Here is an 18,772-nt window from a genome sequence, read left to right as displayed (position 1 = left end):
AGAATAGGAAAGATCTTTACACATCAGATCAATACTTTCTGTACTAAGAAATGCAAACTGACATTGTGAAGAACTCCTTCCTGTTCTCAGTACTGAATCTTCCCAATATCTGGCCTCAGTGGCGTAGCGTGGGGGGTGCAGGGGGGGCCGGCCACACCGGGCGCAACATCTGGGGGTTAGGGTTAGGGGGCGCAAATCCACGGGTTAGGGGGCGCAAATTACTTGCCTTGCCCCGGGTGCTGACAACCCACGCTACGCCACTGTCCGGCCTTATTGGATGGCTCCAAGTTCTAGTACAGTAGTACCTCGGGTTAAGTACTTAATTCGTTCCGGGGATCCGTTCTTAACCTGAAACTGTTCTTAACCTGAAGCACCACTTTAGCTAATGGGGCCTCCTGCTGCCGCCGTGCCGCCGGAACACGATTTCTGGTCTCATCCTGAAGCAAAGTTCTTAACCCGAGGTACTATTTCTGGGTGAACGGAGTCTGTAACCTGAAGCGTATGTAACGTGATGTACCACTGTATTATGAGAGAGGGAGAGAACTGTCTCCCTGTACATTTTCTCCACACCATCCATTTTTTATACATGGCCCCCTCTTACTTGTCTTCACTCCAGACTGAAAAGCCCCCTATGAAATTCATGGCCTTGCTGGCTGGGGCTGGGGGGTACCCTATGGGCTTCTTTAGCACGGACCCCAGATTTATCCAGTGTTTTTCATATCCGTACTGTTCCCTGTCCACACCATAGATGGGTTCCCCATTAGCGTTGCTCTTACAGGGGCTTAATAATAATAATAATAATAATAATAATAATAATAATAATAATAGTAAATTTATTATTTGTACCCCGCCTATCTGGCTGGGTTTCCCCAGCCACTCTGGGCGGCTTCCAACAAAGATTAAAAATACATCAAAATGTCACACATTAAAAACTTCCCTGAGCTGGGCTGCCTTCAGATGTTTTCTAAATGTCAGGTAGTTGTTTATCTCTTTGACATCTGATGGAAGGGCATTCCACAAGCGGGTGCCACCACCGAGAAGGCCCTCTGCCGGGTTCCCTGTAGCTTTGCTTCTTGCCAGAAGGCCCTCGACACTGGACCTCAGCGTCCGGGCAGAATGATGGGGGTGGAGACGCTCCTTTAGGTATACTGGGCCAAGGCCGTTTAGGGCTTTAAAGGTCAACACCAACACTTTGAATTGTGCTCAGAAACTATAGAATGGAGCTAAGAGCACTTTTTTTCGTTTGACCCCAAGACGTGGAGTCCTGCAACAGGGTCTCAGGGTTGTGTGGAAAGGATACTGGCATTGGTGAGTTAACAAGTTCAGCCAACCTTTTCCTTCCTGTTTCGAAGGTTTTAATTTTTCGTCCTCCGGAAGAGAAGACGTGGATGTGAGAACACTGGGCAAAGGTAAGCTTGTCTTGCAGCCTAAGTCTGTAATCCTAAACTCACTTACCCGGGAGTAAGCCCCATTGGATTCAGAAGGATTGCGCTGTCAATGGCACAAGCTGGTATGTGCCCCTTAAGCAGACAGTGCCCTCTGGTGGTGGTTCAGAATAGTGCCAGCACCTTGCATTCAAATATCTGTGTAGCAATTAGATTTCACGTTCTAAAAGTTTCATAGAGTTTTTGTGCTGGCAGCACAAATTCAAGGATTTAGAAATGCCTTATTATTTATGGCTTTTGCACCCCCAAATGGGCTCCCAGAGCTGTTTACAAAGATAAGTAAAAGCATTTCAAGGCCCTGCAAATAGAGTGTTTTCCTTTCCTCCCCCCCCCCCTTTTACTTCCCCCAAAATATCTGTGGATCTGTTATTATGCAGTCGGTTGCAACTCCCTGTCCTCATTTCCCCCCACTGCACCTCATGGTCGCTCCAACCTTGACAGGAAGGCCCTTCGCGATTGAGCTCATGAATCCTCGGAAAGTCCGCTTGGCAGTAGAGGAAATGAAGGAGCTTCAACAGGTAAATGGCTTTCAAGGTGTTGAAAATGGCACACTGGCAGGCAGTCTGCAAAACCACTTTTAAGCTGCCACAAAACTCTTTGCGGTTTTGTTGCAAGAAACAAGCACGGCTACCCGTCTGTGATTGAAACCTTTTTTAGGGCATCAAGACACAAGACTTGACCCTTTCCTCCCAAAATCCTGGCTGTTTCCTTTTGAGGCCCTAACCACCTTGGGGTCAGGATATCTAAGGGGCTGTGGCTTCTTACAGATCCTGCCAATCCATTAAGCCTTGCACATCCCAACGCCTCTTATAAAAGAATAGTGGAAAGTTAGCCTCCCTGATACAGTGGTACCTCGGGTTAAGAACTTAATTCGTTCTGGAGATCCGTTCTTAACCTGAAACTGTTCTTAACCTGAGGTACCACTTTAGCTAGTGGGGCCTCCCGCTGCCGCCGCACCGCCGGAGCACGATTTCTGTTCTCATCCTGAAGCAAAGTTCTTAACCTGAGGTACTATTTCTGGTTACTGGTAGGTAGCCGTGTTGGTCTGCCATAGTCAAAATAAAAAAATTCCTTCCAGTAGCACCTTAAAGACCAACTAAGTTAGTTCTTGGTATGAGCTTTCGTGTGCATACATGTGTATCTGAAGAAGTGTGCATGCACACGAAAGCTCATACCAAGAACTTACTTAGTTGGTCTTTAAGGTACTATTTCTGGGTTAGCAGAGTCTAACCTGAAGTGTCTGTAACCTGAAGCATCTGTAACCTGAGGTACCACTGTATTCAGGGTTCTGCGGAATTTACCCAGTCACGCTCAGGGAATCATCATAATTTTTAATACCGTATTGGCTTGAATAGAAACCTCACTTAAAGTATGGCTTATATTCATGAACTTGGGGTATGCAGCCAGAAGCGTGGGGCAAACAGCACCAGGAGCGTGGCAAAGCGGCGTCCGCCTTGTGCATAGTCCCCCATCCTCTCCCCCAAGGCCGGGAAGGGAGAGAGCGAGGAAGGGGGAAGGCCGCTGGCAATGCAACACAATCTGCCCCCCCCCCCCAGTTTGCAGCCAAGAGCCGTGATGAATGGAGCGGCTTACATTCGGGTATTTTTTCTTGTTTCCCCTCCAATTTTAAAGGTGCGGCTTATATTCAGGCCAATACGGTACATTACTCTACAGGTTTTCCCAAAACTACCCCTAATACAAATTGTTGGTTTTTTTCCGTTGTTTTTTTTTTTTGCTATTTTGGTGGGTAGAGGATTATTCGTTGAAGTTTTTTTCCTAGGCAGTTTTTTAAAAATACAGTTCTGTAGTGAAACCTTCCTCCTTTAGGACATCTTTGTGTTTTTTTAAAAAAGATATTTATTGAGATTTTCAAAAAAGTTACCAAATATAAAAGAAAAAAGAAAAAATACAAAATAAAAATAGTTAAAAACAATTCAGTCTTTCCATCACATATTTTCATTTGCTTATTTCCCGGACCTCCTCACGCCTCCCTTTTCTGTATTCCAATTCAAATTTTTAATTCAGCAAATCCCTCCCCTCTTCAATCATCTTAATCTTCAATTTTAAAATATTATAACATTAAGTTTTTACCTGTTAATAACCATTTTCTCGTATTCTCTTATAACATTACAGCTAAAGGCCACTTAGTTTCTATCCAACATCATTCTAACATTCATTAATTGTCCTTTAGGACATCTTTGATAACATGGGTTCACCTTCCAACCATTCCCAGGACATGATCTGGAGGCATAGGATGCGACCACTTTTTTGAAGCTAAAGAGTCCCTGGGTGGGAGACCTCCTGAGAAAGTTCTGAGTCCAATAGCAAGTTAAAGGGATATACAAATGCTACACAAAACCTGCCTAATAATGAAGGATTACATGGGCATTTCAATGGCATAGTTTTATGGGGGGCAAAGCTGGTAGGATACAGAATTTGCTAAAGGTCTGGATGTCCAGTGAACAAATGGCACAATATTTATACATACATACATACCCCGCCCATCTGGTTGGGTTTCCCCAGCCACTCTGGGTGGCTCCCAACAGAATATTAAAAACACGATAAAACATCAAACATTAAAAACTTCCCCAAACAGGGCTGCCTTCAGATGTCTTCTAAAAGTCAGATAGTTGTTTATTTCCTTGATATCTGATGGGAGGGTGTTCCAAAGGTTGGGTGCCACTACCGAGAAGGCCCTCTGCCTGGTTCCCTGCGACCTCACTTCTCGCAGGGAGGGAACCACCAGAAGGCCCTCAGAGCTGGACCTCAGTGTCTGGGCAGGACGATGGGGTTGGAGACGCTCCTTCAGATGCTCCCACGGCTGCCCATTGATGAAAGGGTTATCAATGAGAAAGGTAGAGGTTAGCAGCGCTGGCTTCAGATACGCACAGGTTAGAGATGGCAAACAATACACTGAGTTGTTGGCTGACTTGTATCAAGATGCAGTCTAAATATTTTAAGGAGTAAGAGCTGTTCAGTGTTGTGATTTGATTCATGCTTACTGTTCGCTATTTTATAACTTCATCTAATTTATTTTTGGTTAAAGAAGTCAGGTCTTAGTCCTGTTCTTCTATCAGGCAGCTCAAGGCAGTTTGCACAGTTCCAGCAAGTGTTATCCTTGCAGTAACTCTGTGATGGGTCAGAAGGTAGTGGAACGTGGGAGATTTGAACCCAAGTCTCCCCACTCCTAGCCCAACACTCTGCGTCAGAGCTTTCCAAATTGTGTGTCACGAAACGTTAGTGTGTTGGTGTGTTGTGTGAACGCTCCCTGCGCTCCTCCCAGGACCAGAAAGGGGTTAGTTTAACCTCTGGTTAGCTAGTAAAACTGAATTACTGTGTCATGAAATGATGCACGTCTAACAAGTGTGTCACCAACATGAGAAGTTTGGAAAGCTGTGCTCTACACACTGCGGCCAGCAGCACTTTGTATTTAGATTAGAGCTTTTTTAAAAAAGCAGAACAAAAATTGGGCACTTTCACTGGTTCTGGCTATTTCTTCCTCCCAGAAAAAAAGGCAGTTTCTTCTCAAAGCATTGTATGAGGGAATTCCCATTGCCTTTTTGTTTTTTAACTGCAAAACCTTGGAGTTGTTTTAAATTTTAAACAGGCAGATGAGGCTGAGGTAATCTTTGTTTGTTCGTTTATAGATAATAAATAACTCTTCAGACAAAGTCCAAGTTCGTGATCTACAGCTCGTCACCAGGTCAGTGTTTTGGTACTTGAATAAAGCTTATTTTGGTGTGTGGAAAAGCAGGGAATTTGAGGCCGTAAGCTGGGTGTGTTAACCCTTTCCCAACCTTGTGCCATCTCTGTGAAGCACTTTCAAAATGGCAGTAGAAGAAGCAGCAGCAACAACAACAACAGGGTGATTCTGCCGCCCTAGAAGCAGGCCCAAAGAAAGCTCTGATTTGGGAGAATTGGAACAGGCAAAACAAACCACCGTATTTTTCGCTCTATAGGACGCACCGGACCATAGGACGGACCATAGGAGGGGGAGAACAGGAAAAAAAATGTTTTCCTTGTTCTCCCCCTCTAAAACAATGTGCGTTCAAGGTGTATTCGCCCAAAGCCTCCGGAGCACAGTGGGAGTTACCGCTGCACTCGGGAGGCTTCAGGCGGCCACCTTGGAAGCCTGGAGAGCGAGAGGGGTCGGTGCGCACTGACCCCTCTCGCTCTCCAGGCTTCAGTGAAGGCAACCCTCTGGAGCGTGGCGGGAGTTCCCGCTGGGCTCCAGAGGCTTCAGGTTCCTTTCAACCTGCTCTTTGGGGCTGGCGGGGGGGGAAGCGCTGCTTTCCCCCACCGCCAGCCCCAAAGAGCAGGTCAGGGAACAGCGCAAAGGCTGCGCGCAGCCTTGCCGCTGCCCCCGAGCTTGTGGGGCTGGCAGTGGAGGGAAGCGCTGCTTTCCCCCACCGCCAGCCTCAAAGATCCCTGAAGCCTTTGGAGCGCAGCGGGACCTCGCTCTGCGCTCCAAAGGCTTCGGGTTCCTTTCGCTGACCCAAAGCCTTTGGAGCGCAGCGCGAGTTCCCGCTGAACTCCAAAGGCTTGAGGCTTCGGGGACAGCCTTTGTAGCCTCCGCAGGGCAGCGGGGCGAAGGCACCCCGCTGCCCTGCGGAGGCTTTGCGCATCCATCCCCAAGCTAGAACAGCGAGACGGAGCGCTGCACAGCACTCCATCTCCCTGTTCTGGCTTTGGGCTTAGCTGCGCAGCCTGCGTTCGCTCTATAGGACGCAAACACATTTCCCCTTAATTTTTGGAGGGGAAAAAGTGCGTCCTATAGAGCAAAAAATACGGTAAACTGTTTCCTTCAACAGTATCCTTCTAGTCATCTGTCCAGAAATGGTATAATACAATCGCAGTTTGATCCTCTACCCACAGCAGTTGCCCTTAGAGGGAGATAAGAGGCAGAAGGCAGAGCTTCCATTACATTGCAGGATTTCGTTTTACATATTTCGAAGCCGAGATTGTAAATGGATTCCAGAGCTGGGCCTTTGTGATCTGTAACAGAAATTGAGCCCTCAGTATAGCTCAGCTGTCCTAATTAAAGCAAGGCATGTCCAACATACTCCTTTTTCATAGCTGTGAACGTGTTGCATAGTCACACACATTATGGAGATTTTTTTTTAAAAAAAAAAGCAAGTTCCTAGTCCCTAGCGAAATTTCAGAAGCCAGAAGAGGAGGGGCTAAGCAGTCCTTCTGTTGGTGGAGGGTGGGGTGAGATTCAAATTATGCACACAGAAAAACAAGTGTAGGGGAATTTGCCTTGGTTTAGGGCTCTCACTCCATTAAAGAAAACATTCATTATTATTTATTATATGATTTCAGTGGATTCTGCAATTCATTAATCAAATGTGCATATGAGCAAAAAATATATACCGTATTTTTCGCCCCATAAGACGCACTTTTCCCCCTCCAAAAATGAAGGGGAAATGTGCCTGCATCTTATGGGGCGAATGCAGGCTTTGGCTGAAGCCTGGAGAGCGAGGGGGGTCGGTGCGTACCGACCCCTCTCGCTCTCCAGGCTTCAGGAAGCTCTGCGCAACCCTCGGGAGACCGGCTCCGAGGGTTGCACAGAGCTGCCTGCGCTCCTGGGACCAGCGCAGTTCTGCCCGGCCACCGGGAGCCGGGGGAGAAGCTCCGCCCCGCTCCCGGGGGCCGTGCAGAGCTGCCTGCGCTCCTGGGACCAGCGCAGCTCTGCCCGGCCACCGGGAGCCGGGGGAGAAGCTCCGCCCCGCTCCCGGGGGCCGTGCAGAGCTGCCTGCGCTCCTGGGACCAGCGCAGCTCTGCCCGGCCACCGGGAGCCGGGGGAGAAGCTCCGCCCCGCTCCCGGGGGCCGTGCAGAGCTGCCTGCGCTCCTGGGACCAGCGCAGCTCTGCCCGGCCACCGGGAGCCGGGGGAGAAGCTCCGCCGCGCTCCCGGTGGCCCTGCAGAGCTGCCTGTGGTCCTGGCACCAGCGCAGCTCTGCCTGGCCACCGGGAGCCGGGGGAGAAGCTCCGCCCCACTCCCGGGGGCCGTGCAGAGCTGCCTGCGCTCCTGGGACCAGCGCAGCTCTGCCCGGCCACCGGGAGCCGGGGGAGAAGCTCCGCCCCGCTCCCGGTGGCCCTGCAGAGCTGCCTGCGCTCCTGGGACCAGCGCAGCTCTGCCCGGCCACCGGGAGCCGGGGGAGAAGCTCCGCCCCGCTCCCGGGGGCCGTGCAGAGCTGCCTGCGCTCCTGGGACCAGCGCAGCTCTGCCCGGCCACCGGGATCCGGGGGAGAAGCTCCGCCCCGCTCCCGGGGGCCGTGCAGAGCTGCCTGCGCTCCTGGGACCAGCGCAGCTCTGCCTGGCCACCGGGAGCCGGGGGAGAAGCTCCGCCCCCCTCCCGGTGGCCCTGCAGAGCTGCCTGCGCTCCTGGGACCAGCGCAGCTCTGCGCGGCCACCGGGAGCCGGGGGAGAAGCTCCGCCCCGCTCCCGGGGGCCGTGCAGAGCTGCCTGCGCTCCTGGGACCAGCGCAGCTCTGCCCGGCCACCGGGAGCCGGGGGAGAAGCTCCGCCGCGCTCCCGGTGGCCCTGCAGAGCTGCCTGTGGTCCTGGCACCAGCGCAGCTCTGCCTGGCCACCGGGAGCCGGGGGAGAAGCTCCGCCCCACTCCCGGTGGCCCTGCAGAGCTGCCTGCGCTCCTGGGACCAGCGCAGCTCTGCCCGGCCACCGGGAGCCGGGGGAGAAGCTCCGCCCCGCTCCCGGGGGCCGTGCAGAGCTGCCTGCGCTCCTGGGACCAGCGCAGCTCTGCCCGGCCACCGGGAGCCAGGGGAGAAGCTCCGCCGCGCTCCCGGTGGCCCTGCAGAGCTGCCTGCGCTCCTGGGAGCAGCGCAGCTCTGCGCCGCCATCCCGAGCGGGGCGCTAAGTCCCGCCCCGCTCGGGATGGCGGCACAGAGCTGCCTGCCCTCCCGGGACTGGTGCACTTCTCCCCATCGCCAGCCCCACAAGCTCGGGGGACAGCGGGGAGGCAGAGCGTGCCTTCCCACTGTTCCCCGACCTGGTTCTTCCAGCCCCGCACCTGGGGGGGAAATAAAATTTTTTTTCTTTATTTCCCCCCCAAAAAACTAGGTGCGTCTTATGGGCCGGAGCGTCTTATGGGGCGCAAAATACGGTACATATGCTGTAGGAGGCATTGTTTTACAGGCATTCCCCTCTGTTCTGTCTTTTTAAACCCTGCGATTTTTATTAGCGGTTATATTTTTATTTTTATTTTACTTTTTAAAAGAAAGTATACTAACCAATTAACCTGGCCACTTTTTTTGTTGACAAAAAAATGTGTGTGTGTTTATAAAGTCATTTTGTGAACCAATTAATTGTTTTAAACAGTGCAGCCCTACTTTACTTCCCTAATTTATTCTGGTTGCAGAACCAGGAATCTCTGGGTGCAGAATGCCTAGGTAGCCACAGCCCTGCCTACAGGCATTACACTACAGTGGTACCTCGGGTTAAGAACTTAATTCGTTCTGGAGGTCCGTTCTTAACCTGAAACTGTTCTTAACCTGAAGCACCACTTTAGCTAATGGGGCCTCCCGCTGCCACCACATGATTTCTGTTCTCATCCTGAAGCAAAGTTCTTAACCCGAGGTACTATTTCTGGGTTAGCTGAGTCTGTAACCTGAAGCGTACATAACCCGAGGTATCACTGTACCCTGCAGGATGGGGGAAAGAGAGAAGGTTCACACACACACACACACACACACACACACACACACACACACACTCACCCAAGCCATTCATAAAGATATACCGGAACTGTTGAGGAGTCCTTTCACCTTTCAGATTCCTGTGGATGTTGCCCATTTATTTGCTTGTCTTTCAGAGAGGCCATTGGGCACATGAAAGAAGGCGAGGAAGCAAAGACCAAAACTTACAGTGCCTTAATATGGACAGAAAAAGCCATCCGGAATGAAGACATTGAGCTTCTGGACAACATGAAGGTTGCGTGTCTGGGGTGGTATTTATCACATTTGTTTGTTGTTTTCATTGTGCACGACCCGGGTGGGCAGCAGAAAGTAGATCAGGCTCTACAGCAAATCAGCCAGAGATCTGTTGTTGTTGTTTAGTTGTTTAGTCGTGTCCGACTCTTCGTGACCCCATGGACCAGAGCACGCCAGGCACTCCTGTCTTCCACTGCCTCCCGCAGTTTGGTCAAACTCATGCTGGTAGCTTTGAGAACACTGTTCAACCATCTCGTCCTCTGTCGTCCCCTTCTCCTTGTGCCCTCCATCTTTCCCAACATCAGAGTCTTTTCCAGGGAGTCTTCTCTTCTCACGAGGTGGCCAAAGAACTGGAGCCTCAGCTTCAGGATCTGTCCTTCCAGTGAGCACTCAGGGCTGATTTCCTTCAGAGTGGAGAGGTTTGATCTTTTTGCAGTCCATGGGACTCTCAAGAGTCTCCTCCAGCACCAGAATTCAAAAGCATCAATTCTTCGGCAATCAGCCACCTTTATGGTCCAGCTCTCACTTCCATACAGCAGTCACGAAATTAAAAGACGCCAGTGATCTACCTTCCTTCCTTCCTTCCTTTCTTTCTTTCTTTCTTTCTTTCTTTCTTTCTTTCTTTCTTTCCAGTAGATGAGCAAGGACTCTGACTGGCAACTGTATAACAGTAGCAGAAACAAACGCCCTTTTGCTGAGACACAGAGAACTTTGGAGTAACCAGGGATGAGATTTTTGCGTGCTCTGACTGTGTGTGCTGTTAACAGATCTTACTATAATGCCCGTAATATCTGAGATATGCCATTCTCCGCTAATGTGCGAAAGATGGGCATTGTGTGGTGGGAATGTCCATCTGCATGTTTCTCCAGAATCTAAAATCATAACACGGGGAAACCAGAGTTGACTGTATCGGCAATATACGGTATACTATCTCAATTCTTCTCGTTGCTCTGCGGGCATATACATTCCTGATTCAGGAGAATAAATAAGTCTAAATTTCAAACTAGGCACCCAGGGAGTGCAAAACCCATATCAATTCGCGTTGCACGTTGAACACGTCTTGATTTGCCTTCTAAGTTTTCAGAACTTATTCTGGCTTTGCTAATTATGCTGCAGGCCCAGCCATGAGAAACCTCTTCTTCGGCCACCGTAACCAGCCTTTTTGAGATTTCACGAGAAATTGCCCAGCCCAGTTTTAAGCATAGCTTCACAACCAGGAAGGGCTACACAATAATCTCATTTTTTCCTCTGTATTTTTATTCTTCAGAAGAAGGGGAACTGAATTCTACTCCTACTCAGATTTCCCACGGCCTCTGCATGACCCTTGGGCTCACATCTCTGTGCAGGCCCTGTCTTGCTCACGCTGCAGTTGCACAACAGAGTACAATCTCTGGGAGGGTTCTGCCTACAGAAGTGCCTTCCTTTCTGCAAGGTGCCTGTTTTGCTCCCTGTGTGCTCTTGTTAATGTGGCAAAATTCCTCCCATTTGACAGGCAGACACAGGCAGCCAGGCCATTGCAGCCTGCACATTGTGGCAAGGGAGACAACAGAGTATAGTGGGCCAAATGTTGGACTTGGAATTTGTTGTTGTTGTTTAGTCGTTTAGTCATGTCCGACTCTTCGTGACCCCATGGACCAGAGCATGCCAGGCACACCTGTCTTCCACTGCCTCTCGCAGTTTGGTCAGACTCATGTTTGTAGCTTCGAGAACACTGTCCAACCATCTCGTCCTCTGTTGTCCCCTTCTCCTTGTGCCCTCCATCTTTCTCAACATCAGGGTCTTTTCCAGGGAGTCTTCTCTTCTCATGAGGTGGCCAAAGTCTTGGAGCCTCAGCTTCAGGATCTGTCCTTTTAGTGAGCACTCAGGCCCGATTTCCTTAAGAATGGAGAGGTTTGGTGATAAGGATAAAATATAGCTTGATGTAGATAGGGTCAAATAAATTCATCTCCTTTACAGTTGGTGGCTACCTTGGCTATATAATTTGCTCTAATTTTCCCAGCAGCAGTTGCAAAGAGTGCTACACGCCAGGTCACATACTTATCTATGTCTGCAAGGAGATATAAAATCATGTCATAGGGGTTCTGGCCAGGGGACCTTGTCATTATAGGTGCTAAAAATCTTTCTCTTGCTTCATAATATAAGGGGCAGTGCAAAATAGAATGCATAAGGTCCTCTACTTCAGGACATCCCCTAATGCAAACACGTTCGTTTGTCGGTATGCCTCTGTGTCTCCCATCTCTATAAGCAGAGTTTATTGAATTTAATTGTAACTCTGTAAATGCTTTCCAAAGTTGTGCAAAAGTCAGTTCATTAAAATAAGATGTATGTTCATTGTTGGCTAGGGATGGATGTATTTGTCAATGGTAGTTTCTTCTTTTCCCACTTTGAAGTTCATTTTGCATCCCCCCCCCCGCATGAATGAAAATTCACCAGTGCTTTAGTGCAAATTTCTCCTAATATACACATATTCCTATGTAGTTTTGCCTGATATACACATTTTTGTGAAGCAGTTCCCTGAAAAAGCAATACTTTTTTAGATGTTGCTTTCATTTACATACCTAGTTTATGTGCACAAAGTATGCATTACTTTGGCTAGAGAACTGCCCTGCAGAATTCAGAGAAGTGTGAATTTTGAAGATTCGGCAGTGTTTCGGGTAACTTACTGTTTACAGAAGTATGATTTAGATAGGTTAACCATAAAGGCAAACTGAATCGAATTTATCTGACATCTCTAGTTTCGGCCATGCTCGTGTTTGCAGATTTGGACTTACTGTTGACACCCACGGCCTGTGGATTCCTGATCCACTTACGTTAGCATACAGAGATGTGCTTAATTGCAATATCACCTTCCAAACACTGAAGTTATCGTTTCCATTGGTTTGGTATTTGGACTGGGAGGGCGAGGGCAAGAAGTCTGCTGTCATAACTGGTAAGAGATATATAGCACAGCTATGTGCCCTATAACTCAGTGGCATGAGGGTTTTTGCAGCGCGGAAACAGTTTTATATTTCCTCGTGTATCTGCTGTACTTAATGTTCTGCGTTTCTGCTTGTTTGTTTTTTGATTTATTGGACAGGAATTAAAGCTCGATCAAAAAACTCCACTGCGTGTCCTCCACCGGCGACCGCTAGCTGTCAGGGTTCGTGTCATATACACCATGCAGTCGGAGTACATAGATGAGCATCATTTCCGTCTCCATCTGAAGACACAGGCTGGGACGTATCCTTTTTGAGCCACAGTAAGGTAAAGGTAAAGGGACCCCTGACCATTAGGTCCAGTCGTGACAGACTCTGGGGTTGCGGCGCTCATCTCACTTTACTGGCCGAGGGAGCCGGCGTACAGCTTCCAGGTCGTGGCCAGCATGACTAAGCCGCTTCTGGCAAACAAGAGCAGCACACGGAAACGCTGTTTACCTTCCCGCCAGAGCGGTACCTATTTATCTACTTGCACTTTGATGTGCTTTTGAACTGCTAGGTTAGCAGGAGCAGGGACCGAGCAACGGGAGCTCACCCCGTCGCGGGGATTCAAACTGCCGACCTTCTGATCGGCAAGTCCTAGGCTCTGTGGTTTAACCCACAGCGCCACCCGTTTTCTGGCTAGAGATCCATATATGCTATACAGTGGTGCCTCGCAAGACGAAAATAATTCGTTCCGCGAGTCTTTTCGTCTTGCGATGTTTTTCGTCTTGCGAAGCACGGTCCGTCGCAACTGCGCCTCTTCAAGCGGCTTTAAGAAAAAAGCGCAAGACGTTTTCGTCTTGCGAAGCAAGCCCATAGGGAAATTCATCTAGCGAAGCAACACAAAACCAAAAAACCCTTTCGTCTAGCGAGTTTTTCGTCTTGCGAGGCATTCGTGTTGCGGGGCACCACTGTATTAACAAGTGGGAGTCTCCCATTTGTGATTTAACGCTTGCATTTTGTAACTCGCGTCACAGTGCCCCCCAAAAAACTCGTACCATATACACCACCCTGAACTCCTTGGAGGAAGGTCCGAATAACAAGCTTTCTGAATTTCCATGCCGTGTGTAGGCTGCAGAATCCAGTGTTTCTTGGGGCAAGGTTTTGCAGAGTGATTAGTAAAACACACAGCATACACACAACCCCAGTTTGGGGTACAGCCCACCCACCTGGTCCAATGTGCAGGACCAATGGTGAATGTTAATGAACAAGCCACACTCCCTTTCTGGGCTCCACACACTGTGCCCTTTTGGAAGCTGCCTTATGCAAAGACATCCCATGGGTCCATCCAGCCCAATAGTGCCAACACTGACTGGCAGCCGCTCTCCAGCAGGAGCCTTTGCTGGCCCTGTGTGATGATGCTGGGGAATGAGCTTGGCGCCTTCTGCGTGCAAAGCAGATGCTCTATCACTGAGCGCCAGCCCTTCCTTTGCCCGCCCCCCACCGTTCAAGATTTGTGGGGTCTTCTGACCCTCCTCATTTCGTCCTTAATGGCAATCTAGTTACATTAAAGAGTTTGTTCATGGAGACTTTGGAAGAACCAAGCCGAACATTGGTACGCTCTTGGGCACAACCGCTGACATCTTGGAGCTGGACGTAGAAGTGAGTGCTACCTCCTTGTTCCTCTTTGTAGTGACAATCATGGAATTGTCGTGATACTTCCAGGTATAAAATTATGACCCATCCATGCCCTCATATGCCATTTCAGCCATTTTCTGGCTAAAGGTAAAGGGACCCCTGACCATTAGGTCCAGTCATGTCCGACTCTGGCACTCATCTCGCTTTATTGGCCGAGGGAGAAGAAGAAGAAGAGTTTGGATTTGATATCCCGCCTTTCACTCCTCTTCAGGCGTCTCAAAGCGGCTAACATTCTCCTTTCCCTTCCTCCCCCACAACAAACACTCTGTGAGGTGAGTGGGGCTGAGAGACTTCAAAGAAGCGTGACTGGCCCAAGGTCACCCAGCAGCTGCATGTGGAGGAGCGGAGATGCAAACCCAGTTTCCCAGATTACGTTACTACCGCTCTTAACCACTACACCACACTGGAGCCGGCGTACAGCTTCCAGGTCATGTGGCCAGCATGACTAAGCCACTTCTGGCGAACCAGAGCAGCGCACGGAAACGCTGTTTACCTTCCCGCCAGAGCGGTACCTATTTATCTACTTGCACTTTGACGTGCTTTCAAACTGCTAGGTTGGCAGGAGCAGGGACCGAGCAACAGGAGCTCACCCCATTGCGGGGATTCAAACCACCGACCTTCTGATCGGCAAGTCCTAGGCTCTGTGGTTTAACCCACAGCGCCACCCGTTTTCTGGCTAGAGATCCATATATGCTATATTAACAAGTGGGAGTCTCCCATTTGTGATTTAACCCTTGCATTTGTTTCCTTCTCTCTGCAGTCAGTGGATGTTGACTGGCCTCCAGCTCTGGATGATAAATGAGAAGTTTTAACTTTCAAGATGTGGAGAATGAAGGGGCGACAGTCTTGTCAGTGACTGGTTACAGCAGAATGGGCTCCGGGGTTTTTTGTAAGCTGGTTTGCTTTCCAAAAAAATTGTTACCTTTTTTTAGATCATGTTGATCTATTTTTTTAAAAAAAACACCTAAAAATATATATGTTATAATGAAGAACGTCTGGTACTTTGACCACTTTGTAAATGCATATATCTCCAACGACAGCCAGCGGAATTGGTTGTGCTGCTAAGATAACATGATCTCTCAGAACATATCTTTGGAAATAAGAGCAGAGTTCTCTGTTCCCACAGCCTGCGAACTCTGGTCTCACTGGGTTGCCAAATGGCGTCCCTCTGGATCTTTCTGCAGGCTTTGGTTCTCTATTAAATAACTAAAAATGAGTTGCCATCTGTCCTCTGATCATCTGAGGCCTGTCACAATATACTGTATTTTTCGCTCTATTAGACGCACCAGACCACAAGACGCACCTAGTTTTTGGAGGAGGAAAACAAGAAGAAAAATATTCTGAATCTCAGAAGCCAGAACAGCAAGAGGGATCGCTGCACAGTGAAAGCAGCAATCCCTCTTGCTGTTCTGGCTTCTGGGATAGCTGCATAGCCTGCATTCGCTCCATAAGACGCACACACATTTCCCCTTACTTTTTAGCAGGGAAAAAGTGAGTCTTATAGAGCAAAAAATACGGTAATTCTAATTTACAAAAATGCAAACGCAACACACTGGCTAATAACTGTTAGTGAATATATAATCGGTTCTGATGTCATTCAAAATATACGAACAAGCCATTTCAAAATGATGTATATCTTATACAACACATCTCACAAAATATACAAGTAACTACAAGTTGTTAATTGTATCAGAGTCAAACAAAGAATCAAACAGATCAATGAATAGTGAGGAATGCCAAGCCGTCTCTCAAAGGAAGACGTCTCACAAAAGTCTCAAAAGGACAGTATATCCAGAATCATTCAACTGTTTCGGAATAAAGTCTTCATCAGCGAATAATTATCAATGAAATATTCATACTAGTAGGGATTATGCTATTGGATCAGTGCTCACTGGATAGTGCAGCTGCTTAACAACTTGTAGTTACTTGTATATTTTGTGAGATCATAACCGATTATATTGATTCTTTGTTTGACTCTGATACAGTTAACAACTTGTAGTTACTTGTATATTTTGTGAGATGTGTTGTATGATACATACATCATTTTGATATGGCTTATTTGTATATTTTGAATGACATCATAACCGATTATATATTCATTAACAGTTATTAGCCCGCGTGTTAGATTTGCATTTTTGTAGGTAGTTACATTTTGCAACACATTGGTTTGTGTTTGTTCACAATACAATTCCAGTCATAGTGCAATGATTGTCAGGATTCTGGTACTTCTGGGTGAGCTGATGCCATTGTACAAGGAAATAATCCTGTGCATGTTTACTTGGAAGTAAGTCCCGCTGAGTTCAGATATTTTAGTATGCATGGGATTGCAGCAGCAATCTTGGATCTGTACCAATGTAAAGGCAGCCCTGAATAACTGTATATCCTATTAATAGTAGAGGAAGATTTGCTTACCCTTTTGCAAGGACATACCGTAATTCTAAATCAATCCATAGCCACCCCTTTCTCTTCAGAAAGTGGTATTTGGCCAGAATTATGTAACGGGGAAGAAAGGATAGTGTGATATAATAATGAATGATGTTTTAAGGTGAGAGGCAACTGTACCCCCCAAAATGTTCCGAGTTTTATTTTTACTAGGAAAATAAACTTTTATTAAAAAATTCTCTCTCTTGAGTGTTCCAGTGTTTGTTTATATATAATATGTATGCTGCATGGATGCGAACCACAGATAAGGATATTGGTCAGAGCTGGGTGTATACTCTGTGCTTAAAAATGATATAAAAACATTCTGCCCACGGAATCTGGATTTGATGCTAAGCAATGCCAAATTATTTCCCATTTACAATTATGTACCGCTTTGAGCAGTTTATTCTAGTTTTGCTGGTTTTCCTGAAGAGGTCCGGCAAGGAACCATGTGGAACACTTGACACTCTCATTTTTATTCCTCCATCCACACCTCTGGCTCCAGAGATAACGGCAGACACGAATGTAACTTTCAGGTATCTTTCACAACCATAAGGGCTTATAAATTGCTGCTTTTAAAAAATAAACACTGGCTTTATTACACACCGTATGGCATTCTGCAGAGCTATTGTGGAACATTGGCTGCTAGCAAACTTTGATCCCTACTTACGACCGACCGTTTGGGATTTTTAAGCCTTTCAAACTGATTTCAAAAAAATTCTAAGGGCGAACAGAATCACATTAATTCTTTTTCGGAACATCTCATTATTAAACAACACCAGTTCTAGCGTACAATGGGTAGAACTGTATCTTGCAATAGCTCATTATATAATTTTATTATTCTGCAGTATGAAAAGGCTGTTACCTAAAAATGCTTACTGTCCCCTTCAGTCTCTTTATATAATGCCTTATTGGATTGCAAAGCTGTTGACTTGAGTGCTTTGCTAAGAAGGAGGCATTACATGTAATAGAAGCCCAGAGTTCTGTGGCTTTGTTGAAATTTGCAGCTGTTTCCAAAACTGGTGGTAAATTTTGCCTCTCTGTTCTGGTCTGCAGGCAAGGATCACTTTGCCTCTCAGATGGACGCCTCTGGCAGAACTCATCATTTCTGCCTCACACTTGGTGTTTCACAAACACCAATGAAGTATCAGTTTCGCTCAAATTTTGGGCAATGTGGCAGTAAGCCGGATGTGGACCTTCGGTTGACATCTGAAATGGTTTCTCCTCTGATGAAGAGCCATTTTGTCTTCTGAAAGTACCCCAAGAATAAATCTTTCCAACGTTGGAGAAGCCACTCTCTTAGACCTTAGATACAGTGGTACCTCAGGTTAAGAACTTAATTCGTTCTGGAGGTCCGTTCTTAACCTGAAACTGTTCTTAACCTGAGGTACCACTTTAGCTAATGGGGCCTCCCGCTGCCAATGGGGCCTCCGCTGCCGCACAATTTCTGTTCTCATCCTGAAGCAAAGTTCTTAACCTGAGGTACTATTTCTGGGTTAGTGGAGTCTGTAACCTGAGGTACCACTGTATTTCTTGACACCAAAGCAAAATGGCTGCATCGCTAGCTTCAAAATGGCTGAAATATGTGTTTTGGGCAACAGTCTCACATGATGAAAGGTTCCTCTTCCACATAGGAAAAAGGAACATTGGGATCTGCCTTATTTGTCTACTTAGTATTAGGAGAGCCAATGTGGTATAGTGGTTAAGAGCGGTAGTCTCATAATCTGGGGAACTGGGTTCGCATCTCCGCTCCTCCACATGCAGCTGCTGGGTGACCTTGGGCCAGTCACACTTCTTTGAAGTCTCTCAGCCTCGCTCACCTCACAGATTGTTTGTTGTGGGGGAGGAAGGGAAAGGAGAATGTTAGCCGCTTTGAGACTCCTTCAGGTAGTGATAAAGCGGGATATCAAATCCAAACTACTACTACTACTACTACTCTTCTTCTTCTTCTTCTTCTTCTTCTTCTTCTTCTTCTTCTTCGTATTGCCTACATTGACTGGCAGCGCTCTCTCGGATTGCCGAGAGGGAAGATGGAGCAAACTTGTTTTCTCTTGCTCCAGAGAGTAGCATAGGCGCCGACTCCATGGGGCTTGAGGGGGCCCGAGCCCCCTCAAAAATTCATTTGGGGGGGCTCAGCCCCCCCAATAATCTCGGGCGCCCCTCCCCCAGCCCAAAATGCACAGGGTCGGGCTGCATGCCTCCTGCCCTCCCTCCCGAGCAAAAGCTCCACCCAATTTCCTTCGGAGCTGATTAATAGGCGCAGCACGCTCTCCCCTATTCGCTCACGAGGAGGCGGCGCCACTTTATCTGCATATTCATGAGCTTATTTATTATTCATGAGCTTTCCCGCTCCCCCCCCCAT

At 47.8% G+C, this 18,772-nt stretch overlaps 1 protein-coding gene across 1 annotated transcript in view; it reads left to right on the top strand.

Moving 5' to 3' along the window:
- PUS10 (pseudouridine synthase 10) overlaps positions 1-16,620 on the top strand; it is a gene marked incomplete at its 5' end in the record, with an annotated part of 29,544 nt that extends 12,924 nt beyond the window's left edge. The window contains 7 exon segments of the mRNA XM_081188616.1: positions 1,353-1,409; positions 1,887-1,963; positions 5,093-5,148; positions 9,277-9,394; positions 12,471-12,613; positions 13,854-13,953; positions 14,750-16,620. Of these exon segments, the coding sequence (XP_081044742.1) occupies positions 1,353-1,409; positions 1,887-1,963; positions 5,093-5,148; positions 9,277-9,394; positions 12,471-12,613; positions 13,854-13,953; positions 14,750-14,791 (593 nt within the window). The 3' untranslated portion in view covers positions 14,792-16,620.
- Positions 16,621-18,772: the final 2,152 nt, after the last annotated feature.

Source organism: Podarcis bocagei (assembly GCF_964188305.1).
Source record: "Podarcis bocagei genome assembly, chromosome: 3".
NCBI classification, from domain to species: domain Eukaryota; kingdom Metazoa; phylum Chordata; class Lepidosauria; order Squamata; family Lacertidae; genus Podarcis; species Podarcis bocagei.
The sequence above is the reverse complement of the archived record's forward strand: the minus strand, read 5'-3'. Positions and strand labels throughout refer to the sequence as shown.